Source organism: Procambarus clarkii, chromosome 73 (genome assembly GCF_040958095.1).
Source record: "Procambarus clarkii isolate CNS0578487 chromosome 73, FALCON_Pclarkii_2.0, whole genome shotgun sequence".
Classification (NCBI taxonomy): domain Eukaryota; kingdom Metazoa; phylum Arthropoda; class Malacostraca; order Decapoda; family Cambaridae; genus Procambarus; species Procambarus clarkii.
The window spans coordinates 24,110,651-24,136,556 of record NC_091222.1 but is presented as its reverse complement, the minus strand read 5'-3'; the positions used below and the strand labels follow the sequence as shown (position 1 = coordinate 24,136,556).

General features: G+C 46.1%; 1 protein-coding gene across 2 annotated transcripts in view; it reads right to left on the bottom strand.

Moving 5' to 3' along the window:
• The window catches only part of LOC123774182 (gamma-glutamylcyclotransferase), a 61,302-nt gene that overhangs the window by 21,892 nt on the left and 13,504 nt on the right, over window positions 1–25,906 (bottom strand). For both annotated transcript variants that reach the window (XM_045768328.2, XM_045768329.2), the window contains exons 2-3: window positions 21,893–22,209; window positions 15,396–15,529 (exon numbers count right to left, since the gene is read on the bottom strand). In XM_045768328.2, coding sequence (XP_045624284.2) covers window positions 15,396–15,529; window positions 21,893–22,114 — 356 coding nt within the window. In that variant the 5' untranslated portion in view covers window positions 22,115–22,209. The remainder of the gene's footprint in view (window positions 1–15,395; window positions 15,530–21,892; window positions 22,210–25,906) is intronic.

Genomic DNA, 25,906 nt, shown 5'->3' with positions numbered 1-25,906 from the left:
AAGATAGACTCATATGGTGAACAACTCCAAGCAAGCCTAAGGGCTAACATAGAGTTAGGTAAGGATCTCCAACTGGAAACTTCACTGTCAACTCACATAGAGGAGGTGAATAAAGAACTAGAAAAGTATAAAGAAGAAATAAAAGCGACATATGCTGAAGTTGTAAAAGAGAAAGAGACTATCAAAGAAGTGTGTTCGGAAGTCAAAACCAGAAATGACCGACAAGAAGCAGAAATTAGGCAAGCAATTAGGAAAGAACTGGTTACCAACAGCAAACTGGTACAAAACACTGCAGATAGAACTAAGTCCATAATCATTTTTGGATGTTAAGAGAAGGAAATTTCATCTAGGGTGGACCGAGCGGCAGAAGAGATGAAAATCATAGAGAAAATAGTAGGTTTAGGAGAAGGCTCAAAGGAAAATGTCAGTGATTTTAGAAGAATAGGAAAATATGAGAAAGAAAAGAACCGCCCCTTAAGGGTGACGTTTAATGGTGTGAAAAACATGATGGAAGTGCTAAGAAATGCCAGGAAACTGCAGAGTGATGAGGTTGGCAAATTTTGGTCAATAAGACAAGACCTCTCCAAGGAAGACAGAGAAAAGCTGAAAATGAACTTAATTGAGGCAAAACGTCTAAATGGGGATAGAAATGAAGAAGACAGAAATTCTTTTTTTTACAAAGTGACAGGGACTGGAAAGCTTGTGAAATGGTACATAAAAACAAAGCAACAAGATCAGTAGTGGAAGGGGGAGTAAAGAGCAAAGGAAAAGGGAACATGTTCCTGAAAATTGTATATACCAACATAGATGGAGTGAGGTCAAAAACTTTGGAGTTGCAAGATATAATCCAGCTTAGGGTCCCAGATATTGTTGCATTATCAGAAACGAAACTTGAAGGAAATATAATAAATGAAGTCATATTCCCAAGAGGCTACTCAGTTTGGAGACGTGACAGGAAAACTAGGAAGGGAGGAGGAGTGGCTGTACTGGTGAAAAAACACCTGAAGGTAAAAAGAGTTAATATTTGAAAACCCTCGAGATATTGACATAATGGCATTGCAGGTCTGGAATCAGGATGATAACCTGATAATTGTAAATACATACAGCCCACCAGCAAGCAACACGTGGACAAAGGAAGAACTGGATGACAAACGAGAGGGCCTCATAATGGTCATGAGAGATATTATTGTACAAGCAGATAAAGATAAATCACGACTGTTGATACTGGGGGACTTCAACTTTAGAGCAATAGACTGGGAGGCCTATGAAGCAAGAACGGAGGACTTTTGGACATGCAGATTTGTGAACCTCATTCTGGAGACATTCTTGTATCAACACATAAAGCAAGCCACAAGAATGAGGGAAGGAGATGTACCGTCAGTACTGGATCTAGTATTCACCAGGAAAGAAGAAGAGATTTTTGACATCCAGTACCTTCCTCCCTTGGGAAAGAGTGATCACGTCCTGTTAGACATTAAATATGCTTTAAGATATCATCTAGAAGAAAATGGGGACATTGAAACAGTTGATAAACTCGATTTAAAGAGAGGCAACTATGGGGAACTTCGAAATTTTTTTAATGAGTGTAATTGGACAGAATTGTTGGTAGGCAGGGAAGTAAATGAAATGTATGCCAAATTTTTAAAACTATACGAGGAAGGCACACAAACATTCATACCAAAACAGAGATGCAGGACCAGAAAACAGGATTGGTTCGACAGAAATTGTGAGAGGGCAAGAGACCAAAAGACACAAAAATGGAATCAGTATAGGAAGAGGCCAAACCCCCAAACATACCAGCGATACAAAGATGCGAGAAACAACTACACAGCAGTAAGGAGAGAGGCAGAAAGAAATTTTGAAAAAGGGATAGCAGATAAATGTAAAACAGAACCGGGCCTATTCTACAAATTCATAAACAACAAATTGCAGGTAAAGGATAATATCCAGAGGTTGAAAATGGGAAACAGATTCACGGAAAATGAAAAGGAAATGTGTGAAACATTAAATGAAAAGTTCCAAAGTGTGTTTGTACAAAATGAAATCTTTAGGGAACCAGATACAATAAGAATTCCAGAGAACAACATAGAGCACATAGAGGTGACTAGAGACAAAGTGGAAAAAATGCTCAAGGAGCTCGGTAAGAACAAAGCAGCTGGCCCAGATGGCGTTTCACCATGGGTTCTGAGAGAATGTGCATCTGAGCTCAGCATTCCACTTCACCTGATCTTTCAGGCATCCCTGTGTACAGGAATCGTAGCAGACGTGTGGAAACAGGCTAACATAGTTCCAATCTACAAAAGTGGCAGCAGGGAAGACCCCCTCAATTATAGACCTGTATCATTGACAAGTGTAATAGTGAAAGTATTGGAAAAACTAATCAAAACTAAATGGGTAGAACACCTAGAGAGAAATGATATAATATCAGACAGAGAGTATGGTTTTCGATCTGGAAGATCCTGTGTATCGAATTTACTCAGTTTCTATGATCGAGCCACAGAGATATTACAGGAAAGAGAAGGTTGGGTTGACTGCATCTATCTGGACCTAAAAAAGGCTTTCGACAGAGTTCCACATAAGAGGTTGTTCTGGAAACTGGAAAATATTGGAGGGGTGACAGGTAAGCTTCTATCATGGATGAAAAATTTTCTGACTGATAGAAAAATGAGGGCAGTAATCAGAGGCAATGTATCGGAATGGAGAAATGTCACAAGTGGAGTACCACAGGGTTCAGTTCTTGCACCAGTGATGTTTATTGTGTACATAAATGATCTACCAGTTGGTATACAGAATTATATGAACATGTTTGCTGATGATGCTAAGATAATAGGAAGGATAAGAAATTTAGATGATTGTCATGCCCTTCAAGAAGACCTGGACAAAATAAGTATATGGAGCACCACTTGGCAAATGGAATTTAATGTTAATAAATGTCATGTTATGTAATGTGGAATAGGAGAACATAGACCCCACACAGCCTATATATTATGTGAGAAATCTTTAAAGAATTCTGATAAAGAAAGAGATCTAGGGGTGGTTCTAGATAGAAAACTATCACCTGAGGACCACATAAAAAATATTGTGCAAGGAGCCTATGCTATGCTTTCTAACTTCAGAATTGCATTTAAATACATGGATGGCGATATACTAAAGAAATTGTTCATGACTCTTGTTAGGCCAAAGCTAGAATATGCAGCAGTTGTGTGGTGCCCATATCTTAAGAAGCACATCAACAAACTGGAAAAGGTGTAAAGACATGCTACTAAGTGGCTCCCAGAACTGAAGGGCAAGAGCTACGAGGAGAGGTTAGAAGCATTAAATATGCCAAAACTAGAAGACAGAAGAAAAAGAGGTGATATGATCACTACGTACAAAATAGTAACAGGAATTGATAAAATCGACAGGGAAGATTTCCTGAGACCTGGAACTTCAAGAACAAGAGGTCATAGATTTAAACTAGCTAAACACAGATGCCGAAGAAATATAAGAAAATTCACCTTCGCAAATAGAGTGGTAGACGGTTGGAACAAGTTAAGTGAGAAGGTGGTGGAGGCCAAGACCCTCAGTAGTTTCAAAGCGTTATATGACAAAGAGTGCTGGGAAGACGGGACACCACGAGCGTAGCTCTCATCCTGTAACTACACTTAGGTAATTACACTTAGGTAATTACACACACACATACATACCTTTAGTTAAGTCTTTTCTTTATTATTTTAAGTTTTACCAGAAATGCTGTGCATAGTAATGGCTTCATTAGTATGTGCAACTCCTGTCCCAACAATTGTACAATTCTTTCATGTTCTTTGTACACATTCTTTTAAATAAACATTATTATTATTATTATTATTATTATGATTGATAATGTCTTCTCATAGACATAATAACATAGGATAAAAACCCACACTTGTGTATTTGTGAAATTTATGTAAGAAATTTACACCTAGTCTGTCGCACTCTCCTGAGTGCTTTGTCAAAGTTTGAGTGTGTGATTAGGACCAGACTTACATCTCAACGTCTATTCCTTTTCTTTATTAACGTCTTTTATAATAATAATAATATTTTATTTACAAGAAGGTACAATGAGTTGGCGAGATTACATTAGAGAGATATTTTTACATTCTTTCAAAGCCACTAACACGCACAGCATTTTGGGCAAGTCCTTAATCTAACATATCAGGTAAGGTGAAAAAGTACATTGTAGCAACGTTTTATATCAACAATATAAATTGACAGAGGTGCAGGCGATGAGTCACAATAACGTGGCTAAATTATGTTGACCAGACCACACACTAGAAGTTGAAGGGACGACGACGTTTCGGTCCATCCTGGACCATTCTCAAGTCGGGATTTGAGAATGGTCCAGGACAGACCGAAACGTCGTTGTCCCTTCACATTCTAGTGTGTGGTCTGGTCATCTTGACAGAGGTGATTACACAGGTAAAAATGAAGTACTTAATTAGTCTTAAGTACTGATATTGGGGAAGTGGGTAGTACAAGAAAGTGTGAGTTTGAAGCACAAGGTAGGAAAATATGAGGATGAAATTAAGTACTTTTTGGTTTTACTTTGAACAAGGTATAAGGTGAAATTTTTTTTTTTATTCATCAGGGAGCAAGTTCCAAAGACTGGGCCCTTTTATTTGCATGGAGTATTTGCACAGATGTAGCCTGATTCTGGGGATATCAAAGATATATTTATTTCTGGTGTGGTGGTCATGGGTTCTATTACATCTATCAGGAAAAATTTCAGATCAAAATTAGCATTTAGTAACAAGGTTTTGTACATGTAGATAGCACATGAGAATGTGTGGAGTGAATGTATGTTTAGCATGTTAAGGGACTGAAACAGAGGGGCTGTGTTGTCTAAAAACAGAGTTATTTTATTTATTTATATATATACAAGAAGGTTCACTGGGTTTATGAGAGAACAGTACATAGCATTGAGGTTTTAGCATTCTTGTAAAGCCAAACACATACAGCGTTTTGGGCAGGTCCTTAACCCTTAAATGGCGCAAAACATACATATACGATTAGACATACAGTACAACCTTGATTCAATGCACTATATGGGACCAATCCCAGTGCGTTGGAGCATTGGATTCGTTGCAAGAGGTGACCTTCAAGAGGTGTTTGCGTCAGTGTCTTTTTTTTTTCTTATACAGTATCCACACAATTTAACGGCCTCTTTTATACCGATCTGCCGGTAATAACGACCGGTTTGAGAGACCAGTATCTAGAGCCTCATATAACGGTCTGGCGGTCGATATTACCGAAGGTCGGTATTGGGTTTGTTTTGGCATCAGGGGGGTCCTCACATGGCAAGCAGCTAGGCCGCCTACCTCTATCGTCCCCTCCCTCACCCTCACTGAACCTCTCCCCCACTCCCTCACTCCTGCTCTCCCCCACTCCCTCACTCCTGCTCTCCCCCACTCCCTCACTTCCTGCCTTCCCACCCCACCCCCCCCAAGACCCTTCTGGGAAATTGCCAGCCAGTCAGAGACAGCCTGGAGAATCTCCATCTAATACAATAAAGCATTTATGAAAACTATTTTATAACTTGTATCCTAATAATAATTACTAAACTAATAATAATAATTTTATCCTGATAATATTACTAAACAAAATGTGTAACCAAAAATATATATGACAATCTCCATCCAAAATTTAGGAAACAAATCTGGTTAACTGGGTCAAGTGTGTTAGGCTTATCAGAGTCTGTCCTTTCCCCACCACCGATATCCCTCTCCCCCCCACCCCCTTACACACGCTCTCTCTCTGCTTCACCTCAACTGAACACCCATCCCTCCATCCCTCCCTCCCTCCATCCATCTATCCCTCCACCTATCCATCCATCTATCCCTCCCTCCCTCCCTCCCTCCCTCCATCCATCCATCCACCTATCCCTCCATCCATCCCTCCCTCCACCTATCCATCCATCTCTCCCTTCCTTTATCCATTTCTCCCTCCCTCCCTTCCTCCATTCTTCCATCCCTCCCTCCATCCATCCATCCATCTATCCACCCACCCATCCCTCCCTCCACCTATCCATCCCTCTCTTCCTCCTTCCATCCATCCCCCACTCCCTTCACCCCTCCCTTCCTCCATTCCTCCCTCCCTCCATCCATCCATCCCTCCATCCATCCATCCCTCCCTCCCTCCCTCCCTCCTTTCCTCCATCCATCCATCCATCCATCCATCAATCAATCCTTCCTTCCCTTCCTCCCTGCCTCCCTCCCAGCCTCTGCCTGTCTCTCCCTGCCTGCCTCCCTTCCTCCTTGCCTCTCCCTCCCTGCCTACCTCTCAGCCTCTCCCTGCCTGCCTACCTACATTTCAGCCTCTCCATGCCTGCCTGCCTGCCTCCCTTCCTCCTTGCCTCTCCCTCCCTGCCTACCTCCCAGCCTCTCCCTGCCTCCCTCCCAGCCTCTCCCTGCCTGCCTGCCTACATTTCAGCCTCTCCCTGCCTGCCTGCCTACATTTCAGCCTCTCCATCCCTGCCTGCCTGCCCATCCACCCACCAGTCAGCCGTCACTGACACAATGAGTGCATTTGGAGCCAACATGGTGCACGGATGTTCCTTGATTGTGCAGATATGTCCAACAAAGTCACAGAATGAACACTCCAGCCTCATGACAAATCAAAACAATGTGCCGTGAATCTGTGACATCACAGGGTAGAAGGCACCAGAGTGGTGGACCAAGTGGCTGTCTGTACAAAATATATCTTACCTGAATGTTTCTTGAAAAATTACCGATACCTAACTTCGGAAATTCCAGCGCTCCGGAAATAATGACCAAGGTACAGCCCCCATATACGCCATTAAATCGAGTGGATACTGTACACAATACAAACGCATTATCATATTATATACTGTACCTATATATTACTACTCTACTAAAAACCAGCGTTGAATGTAATGAAACACTATTTTCTGGGTGAGCCCTGGAGCTTATCGGGCTAATGTATGTTATATTAGACCGGGACATTAGCTAAGGAGTTCAGACCTACCAGGGACCAGTGCCAGAACCTGGCCCCTTCAGAGAGGTTTCAGGGAGCAATGGCCCTGGAAAAACCCCTTGTGGTTGGGGTTTTCCTTATCTGCCATCGACCGGGGTTAGGCACCCAGAAAGGTAGGCATAACAAAACAAACCCCACATGGTAAAAAACTAAAACAAAAAACCGAACAGAGAGGTAGAAACTCCCATCAATCCCAAGGAAACAAGCAAACATCACACTTTACTGCCGTGCCGATCGTCCGCGCAGCCCTCCACGCCCCAAGAGGGGGAGGGGGGAGACCCGGACCTACCGCGCCGGCTGCCTAGCTTCAGTTCGGAAGCTAAGCTTCAACCAACGAGAAAAAACCGCCGACCGGTGGGAGGGAGGGTTGCCAGGGAGCCTCCGGGGCTCACCCAGAAAATGGAGTTTCATTACATTCAACGCTGGTTTTCTGTGAGGAGCCCCTACAGCTCCCTGGAGCTTCATACCCAAAGAGAAGGAAAAAAAAAGGGCTAACCCGGGAAGCGGCCGCCACAAACTCCGCAACGCGAAGCCGAGACAACAGGCTGCAACCTGCGACCCAAGGCAACAAGAACGCACAGGAGCAGATGCACATAAAGAATGGGCGGCCAAGAACCTGTGCGACCCTCAAATCCCTGTGCCCGAGATGAGCCCCAGACGTCACCAACACAGCAGCAAAAGCTGCAAACGTCCGAACAGCACGGGCGCAAGGACAGACCACAGGCTGGAAGCTTGAAAAACTCTGCGGACGACCTGGGAGACCCGAGCCCTGAAACAGGGAACGAGGGGAACCGGAACAACCCAAAGCGCATCCCCAGACACGGTATGCAGGTAACGGCAAAAAGCGCAACCGGACAACACAGGATGCACCCCCGGCCATACCAATCAATCAAGCATCAATAACCCAAGAACCCCTCCGGAAAGCAGCCGTCTCGACCGTCGCCAGGATGGAGAAAGGCTGCAAACGTACAAACCTACCACCAGTACCAAAGAGCAGAAACCAGAACCGAAGAGGCTACCACAAACTGAGGAGAAGATAAGAAGGCACCCTGATCAAGGACCAGGACGGCTCAGGCGACGCACGAGAAAGCGTACAAAACGGGGCAGATGTGACGTCCACCCCGAACGCAAGCCGGAGCGGCTCCACCAGTGCCGCACAAAATGAGGCGACAGTAAGAAACATCAAATAACTGTAGTCCTGAAAACCCAAGAAAGGACAAGACAACCCGATCCGAAAGAGAAGACAACCTACGAAGAGCAAGAAAAAGTGAATAGAAACACCATGAACGTCATACTGTCGCCGAGACTAAGCTCGCAGGTGGGACACCATCAACAAAGCCACCTGATCACCACAGAAATGGTGATACCCGCGTCAAAATACCAGACGCGAAGAGCCGAGGAGAAGGCCGAACCAGTCACGTACAGGATCGATCCGACCTGCCAAAAGAGGCGGAGCCGTGGGAAAAAGCCCCGGGTTCGGACACCTATCAAGCAGCGTCTGAAAACAAAGCTGGGCCGGCCACCAAGGAACCATAAGGACTACTCTCGTGGGAATGGGCTCCAAACGAGCCAGAACCCAAAGCAACAGCTGGACCGGGAGAAGAGGAACAGCTACCCCACCTCAACCAGTCCTGCCAAAAGCATCCACCGTGAACGCCTCGCAGGCGGGTAAGGGTGCCACATAAAATGGGCGACGCCTAGACCACGCCAACTCGAAGACGTCCATGGCCAGGAGTCCATACGTTCGGCAGAGCCAACGAAACAAGTCGGCGACGACCGGCCAATCCGCGAACAGAGGAATGAACCGAGACAGCTGTCCGCCAGGACGCAGGACACACCCCGGACATGAACCTCACGATTAGCCAAACCCCGAGAGTCCAGCAACGAGCCACTCTAAGGAACCAACCCCAAAGGTCAACACCTAAGAGAAACCCTGTGGTTCCGGCAAAGAACCCCCAGAGTACAGTCCGAATGGAGCTGAATGGTAGAGCACCGAGTGACCCAAACTCTCCGAAGCGCAAACCAGACCGCCACGAACTCCTGAACCGTGCTGTGAGCCCGACGGACGGACAGACGCCACCATCCCCAGCCGACCTGGTGAGCACTGGTCACAAAGCCCCAGCCGAGAGATGACCCGTCCGTGAACACATTGAGCGAAGGCTCGGGGAGGTGCCAAGGCATGGAACCCAAAAAATCCCAAAGAGGAAGCTGATGACGCAGCACCAACACAAGATCCCCGGAGGAACGTACCCAACGATTGCAAGAGAGGCGGAAGGGGAGTCTCCGAAGGAACCAAACAGACGCCAAAGCTAAACCCAACCCCGCGGGCAGACCAGCATGTCGAAGTTCAGACTGCCGCACAACTGAGCAACCCAGGACCCCCTCATGAACAGCCGAAGGTGGGACCACAGCCGCAGCAACACTTCTGGAGGGAAAGACAAGGAATGGCCCAAGAGCCCTAAACAAGGCTCAGCCAGGTCCGAACCCGGGACGGAAACGGATGGAATGGCCTCCAGATCACCAGGAAACCAAACCCGGAGATCTGGAAAGAACCACACCCCTGGCGACTGGCGACCGACTGGGAGCTAACACCAGCCAGTCGTCGAGGTAGGCCAGACACCAAATCCCAAGCACACTCAGACAGGGCACCAAGATCTGGTAAAGATGCAAAAATACACCAAGAGCCAATTACAAAATAGGGAAGGCAACAAAAGCGGCAAGCCTGAGGGCCACACCACCAACTGTGCCAGTCCCAGAAAACTGGAGAGGAACGTGCCAAGAATTGACCTGGAGGTCCAAGGCCACCATCCAGGCACCTGGCCCCAACAGAAGCCGGACAGGAGACAACAGTCCTCCGATGAGGGCATAGAATCCAGGGTGCAGACTGAAGAAGTCCAGAAGAACCGCAGATTCGACAGGCCCATGTCTGCAAAGAGCAGACGGGAACCCCAGAAGGATGGGGTGGATCGACCACGTCCAACACATACACTACGATGACATGACGAAGCGCAGGGTAAGAAGCCCACCCCGCCAGCCCTGAACCCCCCAAAGGGGGAGAAGTCGTCCACCGCCGCCACCAGAGGCCGGAAGACAACCAAAAGCGCCCACTAACTGCGGGACCATACGAGAGTCAACAGAGCAAGCTGCTCCCCCAGCATCCTGTCAACAGAGAAGGGAACAGAGCCCCTTCCGAAAGAAAAAGTACACATACACATATATACATATCATGTATATACACATACACATACATATACACATACACACAAGGTATGTTACACACACGTGCATATGCACATACACATGTGCACACACAGTGTACACATGTACATGTGCACACATACACGTAAAAAAGAAAATTACAAGCCACCGACCAGTGGGCAGAGAGCGCCACGCCGGCCAGGCGAAGAAGGCACAAAACTGCATTAAACGCTCACCTTGACAACAAAACCTCAAAGTCTCAGCACGACCACAACACATGCCAAGACCCAAAAAGATCAGTCTGCAAGCCAGGAAGACCCCGGAACTCCAGAAGGCAAAACCTGGTCACACACGAGAATACAAAGCCCCCTGAACCCACAAACGGGGCCCAAGTAAGGAAGAAACCTCTGGAACAAAACCAAAGAACCCAAAGGAACCCGGAATCGAACCAGGGGGAGCCCAAACCACCACATTTGCCGGCGGAGATACACCACAGAAAGGCAAAGCACAGCCCCCAGACAGAAACCCCAGGGAAACGGTCAAAACAGGCTGAAAACAGAGTGACAAGGTGTGGGAGCAAGCATAACAGCCAGGGACACTCAGCCCAAACCCAAGGGCCCAGAAGAAAAACAGACAAAATAGAAAACCCGGTGTAAAATCAACACTCAAACGGTCCCAGAGGAACAGGAAACGGGCAGAAAACACCAGAAAAGCAAAGAAACGACAACAGGAGAATAAAACCCCTGAAAAAGGTGAAAAAATTCACCCAAGAAGCTTGCTCGCACACCCAGGCACATGTAAACAAACCGCAACGCCGCCCTGGTGGCCACGCCAGGAAACTGGCAGAAGAAAATGGCCACCAGAACAGAGGGCTGTGACTGACGTAAAAGATACGAAAACACGCCAGCAAAAGTGGGAAGCAAGCAGACTGGCGAAAAACTCTGCCCAAAAGCAGAAAACCCAGGCAGGGGCAAACCGTCCCAGAACTGCTAGCAGGCATCCCCCACAGCCCCGGGAACCAGCAACAGAGGCCCCGGGGCAGAGCCGTCCTCCAAGCCCTCCGCCCTTAAAGAAAAGGAAGAGTCCATGGGAAAGGCAGCAAGAAAGGGCCGCAGGTCAGACCCAGAAGCCTTGGCAGGAGGAACAGGCTCGAAAACCTCCGTCCCCAACCCGAACGGGGCAGCCCCTGAAACCCCCCCCCCCCTGAGTCTCAGCCCCAACTAAACCCCGCCCCGACCCCGAAACCCACAGACGGTCCGGAGCCGGGAACAGGAAGGGAAAGGGGCGAACAGCACCTAACCAAAACGGGGCGGCTTCGGGGCATCCGAGTGGGAAATCAACCTAGCGTGTTACAGCAACCTAACCTAGCTTGCAACACGGATGCCGCCTGTACTCTGAACAGTAATTCAGGAGAGTACTGGAGAACAAGCAGAGAATCTCTCTCGCAAGACTCCGGGTCAGTGTCATTTACCCAACAGGCAACATGACGGAGGTAAAAATGGCGACTGTCACCCGGAGACAAGGGCACAGCAACCAACAATCTCGTACAAGACGGGTTGGAACCCGGAAGACACAATGGTACAGCTAGCCCAGATAGGGGTTTCCAGGGCCCATAGGCTGACAGCTAAGGGAAACCCGGGCAAGGTGTTGCTAACTGGTTAAGAAACCCAAAAATAACAAGAGGGTAGAGGTTATCTTGAGGTTATCTTGAGATGATTCCGGGGCTTTTAGTGTCCCCGCGGCCCGGTCCTCGACCAGGCCTCCACCCCCAGGAAGCAGCCCGTGACAGCTGACTAACACCCAGGTACCTAATTTACTGCTAGGTAACAGGGGCATAGGGTGAAAGAAACTCTGCCCATTGTTTCTCGCCGGCGCCTGGGATCGAACCTAGGACCACAGGATCACAAGTCCCGCGTGCTGTCCGCTCGGCCGACCGGCTCCCTTTTCAAGACAACTTAGAGGACAACACTGAAAACCCCTGCGACGTGTACAATCACGGGGGCCTAGCAGAGGGACACCAAGCACTACCAGTGGAATTTTAGCCACACTAGGCAGACCCCTACCAGGCAAATGAAAAACAAAACAAAAGAAAAACCCCGCAAAAGTACACCGTCTCCAGAGGCAACAGGAACTGGTCGCCGCTTAGGTGGAAGGTCGCACAACACCTTGACGCCCTAACCAGCACAATACCAGTCCCTACCCAGGGCCAAACAAGGGCCCCAAGCCCCAGCTGGCCCCAAGGGTGAGGCAAATGACGAGCAGCAAGAACCTCTACGGGAATGGTTCCCGAATGCCCCAGGGAAGATAACCCTGTCACACAGGGGCAGTACTCACAAGGCGCTTAGGGAAGTCAGCCACTAAGCACATGCAGCCCCGGCACTGATGAGGTACTCCTGGCCACCGCACAACACAACACACGGCAGTGAACGCCACACAAGGCAATCACCGCCTAGGAAACTGAGGCCAGAGAAGTGTCTATCCCGGTTGACATTAGCTTACGAACTGAAGCTAATCAGCCGGCGCAATAGGTCCGGGGCTCCTCCCTCCCCCTCTTGAGGCGGGGAGGGCTGCGCGGATGATCGGCACGGCAGTAAAGTGTGACGTTTGCTTGTTTCCTTGGGATTGTTGGGAGTTTCTACCTCTCTGTTCGGTTTTTTGTTTTAGTTTTTTACCATGTGGGGTTTGTTTTGTTATGCCTACCTTTCTGGGTGCCTAACCCCGGTCGATGCCAGATAAGGAAAACCCCAACCACAAGGGGGTTTTCCAAGGCCATTGCTCCTTGAAACCTCTCTGAAGGGGCCAGGTTCTGGCGCTGGTTCCTGATAGATCTGAACTCCTTAGCTAATGTCCCGGTCTAATATAACATACATTAGCTGGATAAGCTCCAGGGAGCCGTAGGGGCTCGCCACAGAAAACCAGTGTTGAATGTAATGAATTGCCATTTTCTGGGCGAGTCCAGGAAGCTCCCTGGAGCGTATCAGGCTAATGTGTTATATTAGACCGGGACATTAGCTATGGAGTTCAGACCTACCAGGGACCATGAGCCAGAACCTGGCCCCTTCAGAGAGGTTTTAGGGAGCAATGGCCCTGGAACCCCCCCCCCCCCTGTGGTTGGGGTTTTTCCTTATCTGCCATCGACTCAAGGGTCGCATTCATTGGACTACGGAGCCCCCGTGGGGTTTCCCAAAACCCTTAGCCTTAGTAACACACTAAGGGAAGCCCAGGCAGGGTATTACGAACTGGCACCCAAGACTACCAAGCAAGCTTCTAAAAGCTGAACCCCCGGGATGTGTCCACCCACTGCCTCTCCCTCCCTGGCCTAGTGCAGCCTAGTGCATCCGATGCGCTAGGATGGGGGCCTAGCAGGGGGTACCCCCACCAAGAACACAGATATGGATATATATGCTCCCAGAATATATATCAATTAGAATGCTCCCAACCACATGGGGGGTTTCTATAGGCCATTGCTCCTCGTGCCTCTTTGAGGGCTCCAACATGGGTCCAACAAAACCAATGTCATGCTCCTTGAGAAAAGAAAGGGCAGTCTGCCAGCCAGGAAGACTTTGGAACCTCATAACGCACCCAATATGGGGAAGAGGAACCGATCTCAAACGAGATCAGATCCATCACAAGAGGCAAAATCTGGGTCTCGCAGGAGGTAAGCTGCAAGAGCCTCCCAAACCTCCTTAGGCAAGATACGAGAGGCAGAAAACCTCTGGAAAGAGGGAGTCAAGGAACCCAAGGCAACCCTGGGAGGAGCCGACACCAAATCATACTCGTACAGGGAAGGGGGGGGGGGGGTAAGAAAACTCCTCACCCTGCAACAACAAACCCCACAATGAGGGCACCAAAACCTAAGCGAGATTAAAGGGGGTCCAAGCCCCCCCCCCAGGTCAACTCCTCCCCAGCCCCAGGAGCCTCCAAGCCAGGCCCAGGGTCAGATCCGTCCTTCACGCCCTCTGCCCATGAAGAAAAGGCAGAGTCCAGGGAATAGGCAGCAAAGAAGTACCACAACCACAGGAGTAACAGGAAACAAGGCCGCCACTACAGGTATGCATGCTGCACAGCACCGATGCACTCCAACCAGCAACAATACCACCACCTACCCAGGGCCAAACAAATGCCACAAAATCCCAGCTGGCTCTAAGGGTGGGGTAAATATCAACCAGCAGGAACCCCAATGGAAGTGCAGGCCTGAAGATTCTAGGGAAGGTAACCCTAGAACCCAAGTGTAGTACTCACAAGACACTTAAGGAAGGCAGCCCTAGGCTTATATAGTCCCAGTACACTATGTTACTCCTGGCCACCATGTCACAAACAGCAGGATAATACAAGACACTTAAGGAAGGCAGCCCTAGGCTTATATAGTCCCAGTACACTATGTTACTCCTGGCACCATGTCACAAACAGCAGGATAATACAAGACACTTAAGGAAGGCAGCCCTAGGTTTATATAGTCCCAGTACACTATGTTACTCCTGGCCACCATGTCACAAACAGCAGGATAAACACCGCAGGTGCACAATATCCAGCAAGAAACTGAGGCCAGAGTTGACAGCCACCCCAGAGCACTTCAGCCTATGAACTGAAGGTGAGGGCAGCCGGCACAAGGGTCTGGGGCTCCCCTCTTCCCCTCCCACTTCTGGGGGGGGTGGGGGAGGACTGCACAGACAAGCGGCACGGTAGCTGTGGATGACGTTTGCTTGTTTCCTTTTTTGGGGGGAAGTTCTGTTTCTCTGATCGAACTTGGGTTTTTTAGCAATTTCCTACCAAGTTGGTTTTTTTTTGAGATGCCTACCTACCTTTCTAGGTGCCTAACCCCAGTCGATGGCAGATATGGGATAACCCCCAAATACAAGGGGGTTTTCCTCGGGCCATTGCTCCCTGCGCTTCTCTGAGGGGGGCCAAGTTCTGGCTCGTGGTCCTCGGTAGGCAGAACTTCATTGAGTGAAGGCCCAAACTAATATCGCATATATCAGTCCGATAGCTCCATGAAGGTGAAGGGGCACCCTCACATTAAAAACAATCAGAAAACTAGTAAATCAAGTAAAAGATTTATGCAGGGTTGTTTCTCTCAAGTAAAACATCCCTGCATAAATTCAGGAGTTTAATATTTAAAAAATAGCTACAACTATCATGAAATCACAGTATTAAAATATTTTGTCAATTTACAGGTATACACTTACATATCCAATTTGGCCATGTCCTCATTTCCTATTTCCCATAGCACTCCATACAAATAGTTGCCAGGATCTTCTATAATTGTTGCTACAGCTCCTTGCCACCGATGACTGAAGTGGTTGAAGTCCAATCTGTAATCCTTTAATGATTAAATCCAATTAGGTTTAACAATTCGCTAAGTAGCTTCGCTTGGCTACTGGAAAGAAGCCATTATTCTGAAAATTTGTTTACAGATGGTAATACAGTGGTACCTCGCATAACGAATTTAATCCGTTCCAACACCGCCGTCGTCATGTGAAACCGGCGTCATGCAAAACAATTTTCCCCACTCAAAACAATGTAAATACAAATAATCAGTTCCACCCCCTAAAACAACAATATGACATTATACACTGGTAATATTATACTGTACATGTTAAATAAATGTTTGTTTGACTGTTTCCATGTGTATATTCACTTTACCTAATGAAGAATCGTTGCTGGCTTGAGGGAGCCGATCGGGAGGGAGGGAGGAGAGGGCTTATGGGGAGGAGGGAGACACCACCTCTGGGTCAGGCGGGCTCGCTCTCTTCGGGAATTTAACCCCACTAGGACCGGGTTGTGGTTCAATATCACTAGCACGTCTCTTCCCACCCTGTCCACTGACCATATCGCGTGTCACTTGCTGTTGTCTTCGTTTGAGGATGTCCCTAAATCGAGACAGCACATTGTCATTAAACAGCTTCACGCACCGTGTTGTCACCGCCTTATCAGGGTGATGCTTTTCCACAAATGCTGTCACCTTTTCGAACATGCCCAGCACGTCCCTGATCTCACTAGATGGGATAGCATCCTCCCAGACCTCCTCCTCCCCCAATGAGAGCTCCTGTACCTCCTGTTGCACCAGCTCTTTCTGCAGTTCCAGGAGTTCCTCGGTGGTCAGTTCATCACTGTGCTCCTCCACCAACTCCTGCACATCAGCGGCATCCACCTCCAGACCCAGTGTGTGTCCCAGAGCGACAATATCATCCACTAAAAGAGCCTCCGGGTCATCCACAGGTGCGGATGCAGATGCAGGTCCGAAACTTTCAAAGTCTCGCTCAGGGACACCCTCAGGCCACAGGTTTCGCCATGCAGAGTGTAGGGTCCTCCGTGACACCCCTTCCCAGGCCTTATCTATCAAACGCAAGGCCCCCATGATATTGAACTGCTCCTTCCAGAATTGTCTGAGGGTCAGCTCTGTGGCGTCAATCACATGAACACATCTCTCCAACAGGGCCTTCATATAGAGCTTCTTAAAGTTAGCAATGACCCGCTGATCCATGGGTTGGAGGAGTGGCGTGATGTTTGGAGGAAGAAACTTGATGGTGATGAACTGATTTTCAGGGAACAGATCATCTTGCAGTTGTCGAGGATGCGCAGGTGCATTATCGAGCACAAGCAAGGCCTTGAGTGGTAACTGCTTGTCGACGAGATAATTTCTCACTGTGAGGCCGAAAACGTCATTTACCCACTCACTAAAGAAGATCTGCGTGACCCAGGACCTCTTGTTCGACCTCCACATCACATTCAGTCGTGTCTTGTGCACCTTAAACGCCTTGAACACTCGTGGATTTTCTGAGTGATAGACGAGCAGCGGCTTGACCTTGCAATCGCCACTTGCATTGGCGCAGAGCACGAGAGTAAGGCGATCCTTCATCGGTTTGTGGCCAGGCAATGATTGTTCCTCTTGCGTGATGTAGGTCCTCTTCGTCAGTTTTTTTCAAAAAAGGCCGGTCTCGTCACAATTGAAAACTTGTTGTGGCAGAAACTGCTCCTGATCAACAAATTTCTGGAACTCTGGCACAAAAGCCTCAGCAGCACCTTTATCAGAGCTGGCAGCCTCCCCATGTCGCACAACACTGTGTATACCACTCCCTTTCTTAAAGTTCTCAAACCAGCCACGGCTTGCCCTAAATACCTCCTCATCTTCAGACGACGCACCTGGTATCTTCCTGACAAGGTCCACATACAGCATCCTAGCCTTAGCGCAAACGATAGCTTCAGAGACACAATCGCCATGCAATTGTCGTTCATTCATCCACACCAGCAGTAGCCGTTCCACATCTTCCAGGAGTTTTGAACGTTTGCTGGTGAGCTTGCTAACTCCTTTGGCCACGTCAAGCGTCTTATATTTATCCTTGCCCTTCAGTATGGTGGATATTGTTGAGGGAGCCCTGCCATACTCCCTGGCAAGATCAACCACACGAATACCACGCTCGTGCTTTGCTATGATCTCTTTCTTCACTTCCACAGTGATTGCCTCTTTCTTCCCCTTGCAAACTCCTGCTTTCGCAGGCTGCTTCTTGGACAACATTGTGCGTTCAGAATTGTAGTCACAAAACCACAAAAAAAAACACGAATATCAGAATTGTGTGTGGAGCGATACAGACGGATACTGGTCGTGTGAGACACTAATACAACACTGTCGACAGTGGCGGCGTGACCCCACCATGTGGTGTTGACGTTACACAAACTAGCGTTCGTCATATGGGACGATTTCTCGCCGATCGGGCCAGTCATTACCCAAAATATTCGCCTTGTGGGGCGATCATTATGCAAGGTACCACTGTATAAGCAAATTCTGTCTCTATTTACATAACAATAAATAGGCTTTTAAGAGCTAGGCAACTGTTGTGGATTGCATTCCAAAAAACCAGCGTTGAATGTCAAGAAACACCAGTTTCTGGTCGAGCCTCTTCAAGTCTGTGAAGCTTGCTGACTGATTAAGTGCCACACTACTTTGTGACCAAGTGTCATCAGTCACGGAGTTCTTGTATGCCTACTGGGGACCATGAGAAAGAAAAACAAATCCACAAGGTTGTTGCTTAACCCTTAAAGTGCGCATCACTTCATATGAAGTGTAAATCGTTTTACCAGTCAACTGCGCTTCACTTCATATGAAGTGTATGGGTACCGCGCACGATTTGAATGGCCCGCGGTGTAGCTGGGGGTCCCATACGCTGCCCAGGGGCTCTAGTAAACAGCGGCCATTTTGAAAAAAAATCCAGCTCACGCTCCGATGGCATGGGAGGCCTCAGTTTAGCGAGAGTCACCATGGCGAGCGCACGGTCAAACGCCTCACGAGCACGCATCACTCAGTCCCTCACCCCAGAGCAAATAGCCCACGAATTATTCTCTGAAGGTGAAGAAAGTGTGTTTGACGATTCAGACAACGATGAGGATTATACACAGTTGTCGGGAGATAGTAGCAGCAGCAGTGAAAGTGAGAATGACCGCCATGCCATGGCGAGGCCTATACGCTCTCCCATGCCTCCTCGCCCATTTTCTACCCCAATTCTACCACGACCTCACAGTTCCTGTGGATATTTTCTGTTTGAGGGTGACGAGTCAGAGGGAGGTGACTCCTTTTCTGGGTTTAGTGACTCAGATCAAAGTTTTATTGAGCCTGTGGCTGGTACCAGTGGTGTAACTGGGCGAGAAATTGTCGCGTCAGCAGCATCTCGCCCAGCCAAGCGCCACCGCATAGCACCAAATGAGGGACCAAGACCCTCGTGTTCACGTGCACCCACCTCACGTGCACGTAGCCGCCGTGCTTCTCGCAGACGGTATTCAGCTCCTGGTCGCCGGTATGCATCGCTTCCTCGCCGTCTTTCCTCTGCATCTCGCAGGACGCCTGGTGTACTTGAGTGGGGTGATGGTGACGATTTTATTCCTAATATTCCTCACTTTGACGATAAAGATGTAGGGATTACAAACCTTTTCCCTAATCAAGGTGAGGACATGGCTGAGATGGAATATTTTACAGCATTCTATGATGAACCACTCATGGAATACATTGTACACCAAACGAACCTGCATGCTGCTTACCTGATTGAGAGGGAAATCACAGAATTTTCACGACTGCAGCGTTGGAAAAATACCACAGTGGCGGAAATGTATGTGTTTTTGGCACTCTGTTTGTTGATGAAGCACTGTCACAAACATGCAATAAATGACTATTGGAGCAAGGACAAGACAATACCAACACCTTTATTCGGGAAATATATGTCACGAGACAGGTTTCAGATACTCCTCAGGTGTCTACATTTTGGAAGTGTTCAGGACCGAACACCTGATGATAGACTGTGGCGAGTGAGGCACTACATGAACGATGTTATTGGAAAATTCAGAGATTTTTACGTACCAGCACAGAAGCTGGTGGTTGATGAATCTCTCATACTTTTCAAGGGACGTGTTCCATTCAAACAGTACATTCCCTCAAAACGAAACCGATTTGGCCTGAAATTTTTTGTTCTTTGTGATTGTGAGACAGGATACGTGTTACACATGATTCTGTACTCGGCTAGTGATGTAGACATTCCCGGTAACGACGAACATGGATTCTCGGGGAGTGTAGTGAAGACCATCATGGCTCCGTGGATGAACAAGGGACACATTTTATACACAGATATAAAATGATTGCTTGGTGATTGCTTGGTGTGTAAAACAACGACACGTAGAGACAAGAAACGGAAGCTTGTGCAAACATGGTGTGAAACGTGTGGTATCCCATTATGTGCTGTCGACTGCTTCAATGACTACCACAGTCTAGAAATCTTCTAAGTGTTCTTCAAAGTGTGTATAGCGTGTGCGAGTGTGTAAATATGTAAACATATAAGCAGAACATATAATATAATAGACTGTAATGACATATTATATTGCCGTAATTGAAAACATTTGTGTGCGCCTGTGTATACTCAAATATGCAACAATTATTGATACAAAATATGTTCAAACAGTATTTGAAACACAATTAGTGAAAAAAAATTAGATAAAATGCGCTTAGACATTGTAAATAAATAGCGCGAAAATATATTTGTGGCAACTCTGGCTGTTTGAGGACCGCGCGCAACATCTCCCGGGCGTGTACTGCATGAGCGACCATGCAGATTGTGACGTCATCGCAGAGCTTCTCGGCTCTATTGCAACAAAAGTAAGTACAATAGAATTTTTTTTTTATTTTTCCCGTGATCAGTGAACAGAACTTAACAGATTAGCAAAAAAAAAAAATTTTTTTTTTTTTCAAAATGACATGCGCCTGTGTGGATAGCAGGATATTAGACCCCGAGCATGTTAAGGGTTAATTTGATGCATCACGTTATTGTGATTTCTGTGTGCAATGAAGTAAGGGCGAAGAGGGAGAATGGCATATTGACATAGCTCGAGTGCAGGGGGGAGTTGTGTAAAACCCTGGTTTGTGTCTCAGAAAGACTGCAGGATCCAGTAAGCTCAGTAGAACTTCGGTTTCAACTCTTTTGACCATGTCATAGCTCAGTCGATTAAGGCAGCGTCTGGGATGCTCTTGGACGCAGGTTCAAATACTCGTCACGGCCCTTGTGGATTTGTTCATTTGATGCATCATGTTATTGTGATTTCTGTGTGTAATGAGCCAGAGCCTCTTCCCCCCCCCCCTCCCCTCCGAGAGGTGCAGAGAGCAATGGGCCGTAAAACTTTATATTTCAAGTTTGTCATCTTGCCATTGACCAGGGAAGGTAGGTGAATCAAAATAGATACTTCCTGGTTGAAAAATCTAACCTACACCCACAAATTAAAAAAAAAAAACTGCCCCACAATGAAAACAAACAAGCAAAACTTCATCCTACTAATCCCCACTCGTTAGCTCCACCCCCCCCCCCACTGGGAAGAAGGGAGGGCCGGCCCGCTACCAGCCAGTTCTTGAATGAGAAAAGCCACAGACCAGATGTAGGGTGAGTGGCATGTAGCCCTGGGGATCACCCATAAACTGGTGTTTCATTACATTCAATGCTGGTTTTCTGTGGGGGATGATAATATAAGATACTACCCCGTCTGTTCCATGAAACTAACTACCAACAGAGAAGAAAAAACAGGGACTATAACAAGGGGTGCTGCCTGCACCTGAATATAATGATCAGTGGACTGGGAGAAGTGGAGTACATGCAAGGACCACCACTCACAAGACTCCGGGTCGAAGGTGTCACCGACCTAACAAGCAGCATGATGGAGACAGAACAGGTGAGTGTTACCCCTGAGACAAGGGGGACAGAGTATCCTTCAAACTTGCACGAAATGAGATGGGACCTAGGGGACACATCCATCAGCCTACTGAGCCCCAATGGGGTTTTCTAGGGCCCTTAGACATTCTGCTACGGGAAGCCCAGGCAAGGTACTGCTAACCAGCATCCAAAAACTACAACCCATCCTTCGAATTGACAGTACGGTTTAATACTAAGTAATGATGGACAGATGGATTGATGGATAAATGTATGGACAGATGGATGGGTGAGTAGATAGAAAGGTAGAGGAATGGATACATGAATAGATATATTGATAGATGGGTCAATAAATGAATATAGTTGTACAGATGAGTAGATGGAAGGATACATGGATGAATAAACAAATAGATGGATGGATATAGATAAATAGATGAGAAGGATAGATAGAAAATAAAGAGCCAAACAACACATGACATAGTTTACCAAATGATTATGTGATATCCTACCTTCAGCTTGCCTACACTTCTCATTTCTGCCGAGGGATTGTTGATGTGAATTCGTTTCTTGAGGAGATTAGAACCGTATGCAAAATAAAAAAAACAATTGGGAGAAGCCATTCTTTTAAGAGGCCCCAGTGGCATTTCTGGGTGATGACTGTATAATGAAATAAAGGTTGCTATTGTGAAGACTATCAAAGCACCAATGCCATAAAGAAATGTTTGTGACATCTGTTCCTATTGAGTTTCCATTCACAGGATTTCACGAAGCTTCCATTTTCAGAATTTCATGAAGAGATACTGTACTTTTATTCCAAATGAGCAATCTGCAATATAAATACAAAATATTAACTGCTAATAGAAATGCACTAAAACGTTTGTGTGTAAAAATGCAATAACAAAGTTAATAGTACAATACAGGTATCATGGAACACATTCTGATGGCTCGTATTACCACTACCAAGAATAATTAAAGTATAATTACACAAAATTAATCACAGAATGCAGAAATATCTTTTCCTTGTTGGGCCTTCGGATGTTTCCTAAGCAAAGTGCTGATGCAGCCAAGCTTTGTACAAATGTTACAATGTACTTAACACTATAATAAACCTTAATCATATGATAACTTGTAATTATAATTCACTGTGTTGGGGAGAGGCAGTGTGTGTAATTACCTAAGTGTAGTTACAGGATGAGAGCTACGCTCGTGGTGTCCTGTCTTCCCAGCACTCTTTGTCATATAACGCTTTGAAACTACTGACGGTCTTGGCCTCCACCAAGAGCTCCACATGTGTGTGTGTGTGTGTGTGTGTGTGTGTGTGTGTGTGTGTGTGTGTGTGTGTGTGTGTGTGTGTGTGTGTGTGTGTATATATATATATATATATATATATATATATATATATATATATATATATATATATATATATATATATATATATATATATATATATATATATATAATATATATGTCGTACCTAGTAGCCAGAACGCACTTTTTGGCCTACTATGCAAGGCCCGATTTGCCTAATAAGCCAAGTTTTCATGAATTAATTGTTTTTCGTCTACCTAACCTAACCTAACCTAACTTTTTCGGCTACCTAACCTAACCTAACTTTTTCGGCTACCTAACCTAACCTAACCTATAAAGATAGGTTAGGTTAGGTTAGGTAGGGTTGGTTAGGTTCGGTCATATATCTATGTTAATTTTAACTCCAATAAAAAAAAATTGACCTCATACATAATGAAATGGGTAGCTTTATCATTTCATAAGAAAAAAATTAGAGAAAATATATTAATTCATGAAAACTTGGCTTATTAGGCAAATTGGGCCTTGCATAGTAGGCCAAAAAGTGCGTTCTGGCTACTAGGTACGACATATATATATATATATATATATATATATATATATATATATATATATATATATATACAGTGGAACCTCGATTAACGAGTAATTACCTAAGTGTAATTACCTAAGTGTAGTTACAGGATGAGAGCTACGCTCGTGGTGTCCCGTCTTCCCAGCACTCTTTGTCATATAACGCTTTGAAACTACTGACGGTCTTGGCCTCCACCACCTTCTCACTTAACTTGTGTGGCTCTATTAACGAGTTTTTCCAGTAACGAGCAAGCCACTCGCAGCAAATTTGTCTCTATTCACGAGCTCGCCTCTATTAACGAGCAAAACCACATGGTGCTTCCTAGCATCTCGCGGGCTCTCGCAAATTCTCGGACGTCTCCGATGCCAGTGTTGTTGTATCGCACACGACAAGCATCCCTCTGGATTTATTTGAGCTTTTCTTTGGGTTTTTAGTGGTTTTGCGACTACAATTTGTAACACACGATGTCTCCAAAGAAGCTGCTTGCTAAAGATAGTGTTGTCAAGAGGAAGATAGACACAATTACTGTGGATTTGAAGAAGGAAATGATAGCAAAGCATGAGTGTGGTGTCTGTGTGACTGATCTCACAAGGGAGTATGGCAGGTCTCATCAACAATTTACACCATTAGTAAGGGAATGGGGAGGTAAGGGAGGATGCTGCCTCTTCCACTGAGATCAGGGAAGTGTTTGGAATGTTTGAAAAGGTGAACGCATTCTTGGAAAAGCTGCCCTGATAAAGCAGTGACAACCCGGTGTGTGAAAATGTTTGTTTAATTTATCACTTTGTGGTAACACTTTATGAAAGTGTTATCACTTTCGCAGGTATATGTCGCTTGAACGTGACACACTTTTTTCTCTTGAATGCACCCAAACACCGCGCTCAAGTGTCATTTGAGCAAATATTTCTATAAAATCTAATTCTTATCCGATCGTCTTGGGGATTGTATACATGTTTGCCATGAAATTTCCGTTTTCTTTAATAACCACATTGCCTATTTGAGAAAACGGCATTGTTTTGTATCTTCGTGGTAGGACTATTATAATGTTGACACAACGAGTGTAATCAACGTAGTTTTTTATTTGGTGCTGGTCTAACGCATCCTTGTGTGACATTTGAAATGAAATTTGGGTGAAATTTCTAAGAAGAGAGAGTCCGCCTGACTCAGAGGTGGATTCTCCTTCCACACCATAACCCCTCTCCTCCTTCCCACCTCCCCATCGTCTCCCTCCAGCCAGCAACTACTCTTCATAAAGTAAAGTAAATATTAAAACACTACAACAAAACATTTATATTTACATTAAAAAAAGTCATACAAGTATGGATGTTTTTGGGAGTGGAACGGATTAAATTTATTTCCTTTATTTTAAATGGGGAAATTTGTTTCTTAAGACAAGTTTTCCAGGTAACGAGTTCGGTGCCAGAACGGATTAAACTCGTTAATAGAGGTTCCACTGTATATTGTTACGATAATCTCCGTCAAGAGAGATTTGGCCTGCTCTTTCCTATCGTCATGTTACTTCAGTACATCTACAACATCTAGATACTACAAGCAAATGTAGTACATATTTAGTCAAATACGTTTTGCCAGGCGCAAACGTATCACACACTCGCTCTGCACCTCCCCCCTCCCTCGTCGCCGATCACCAAACTAGCATTTCCAGCCAGCCCGCTTCTGATTGGTGACTCGACATCTGCACCACTGCACCTCAGCGCCATCTACCTAGCCGATGTCTGGGCCTGTACCAGCCATTGGAGTCAGAATATCCTGTGCTCTCAAGCTGAAACAACCACCTGATATACGCTCTGTCTATTAGTGGATGTTCTCAGCCAGCGCTTTATTCTCAGCACCTGTTAATTTCATTTTGTCTTTATCCATTTTAGAGTAACGTCACCACTATATTATTTTGTTAATTTTTTTTAATTTATAATCTTGTGAGTTTGCACTGTACATAGCCAAGGAATTGTCTTATTCATAATTTGTTTTCAATTTAATTAAAGTTTCATTGTTCATACTATTTGTTTTGCTTGTTTTGTCTTATTTTGCCACAGGACACTACAGCTACGCAGTCATCTTTTTTTTTCTTAAATGTGATAGGCATTGACACCAGCCATTGGGAGGACTGCCGAACACCTACACTTCTTTTTTCCATCACATTTAATGGGGGCCTGTTCAAGGAGCTTCACTCAGGTACTAGTACTAAAACAGCAATTTGTGGTAAATGTACTTGGCTTTGATACAGTTGCTTTTCAATATTTTCATTACTTTTAATATTTATATGGTGCTGTGTATTTTATGCTTTCCGAGGGTAGCATATTGTGAGTATTGGATAACTGTGGATTACGTGGTGACTGGAGGCCTCTGTCATTCTCTTAATTGGTCGTTCATCCCTCAGTGTTATTACTCATTTATTCCACCTTTTTTGTCCCTAGGATATTTCTCAAATTACAGCAGATCATCATATTGGTACCCTGGTACTTTGATTTGTCTTTGGGCCAAAGCACCCTGTCTTCTGCAATCTGACCAACGAACGATTCAGAGGGCCATAGTTCCTCTAGCACGGACTACGCTGTTGAGTTGGGACCTCAACAGCAGTTCTCGTCACCAGTTGACACTCGCACCCCTATACGTCGGTCAGAGATGA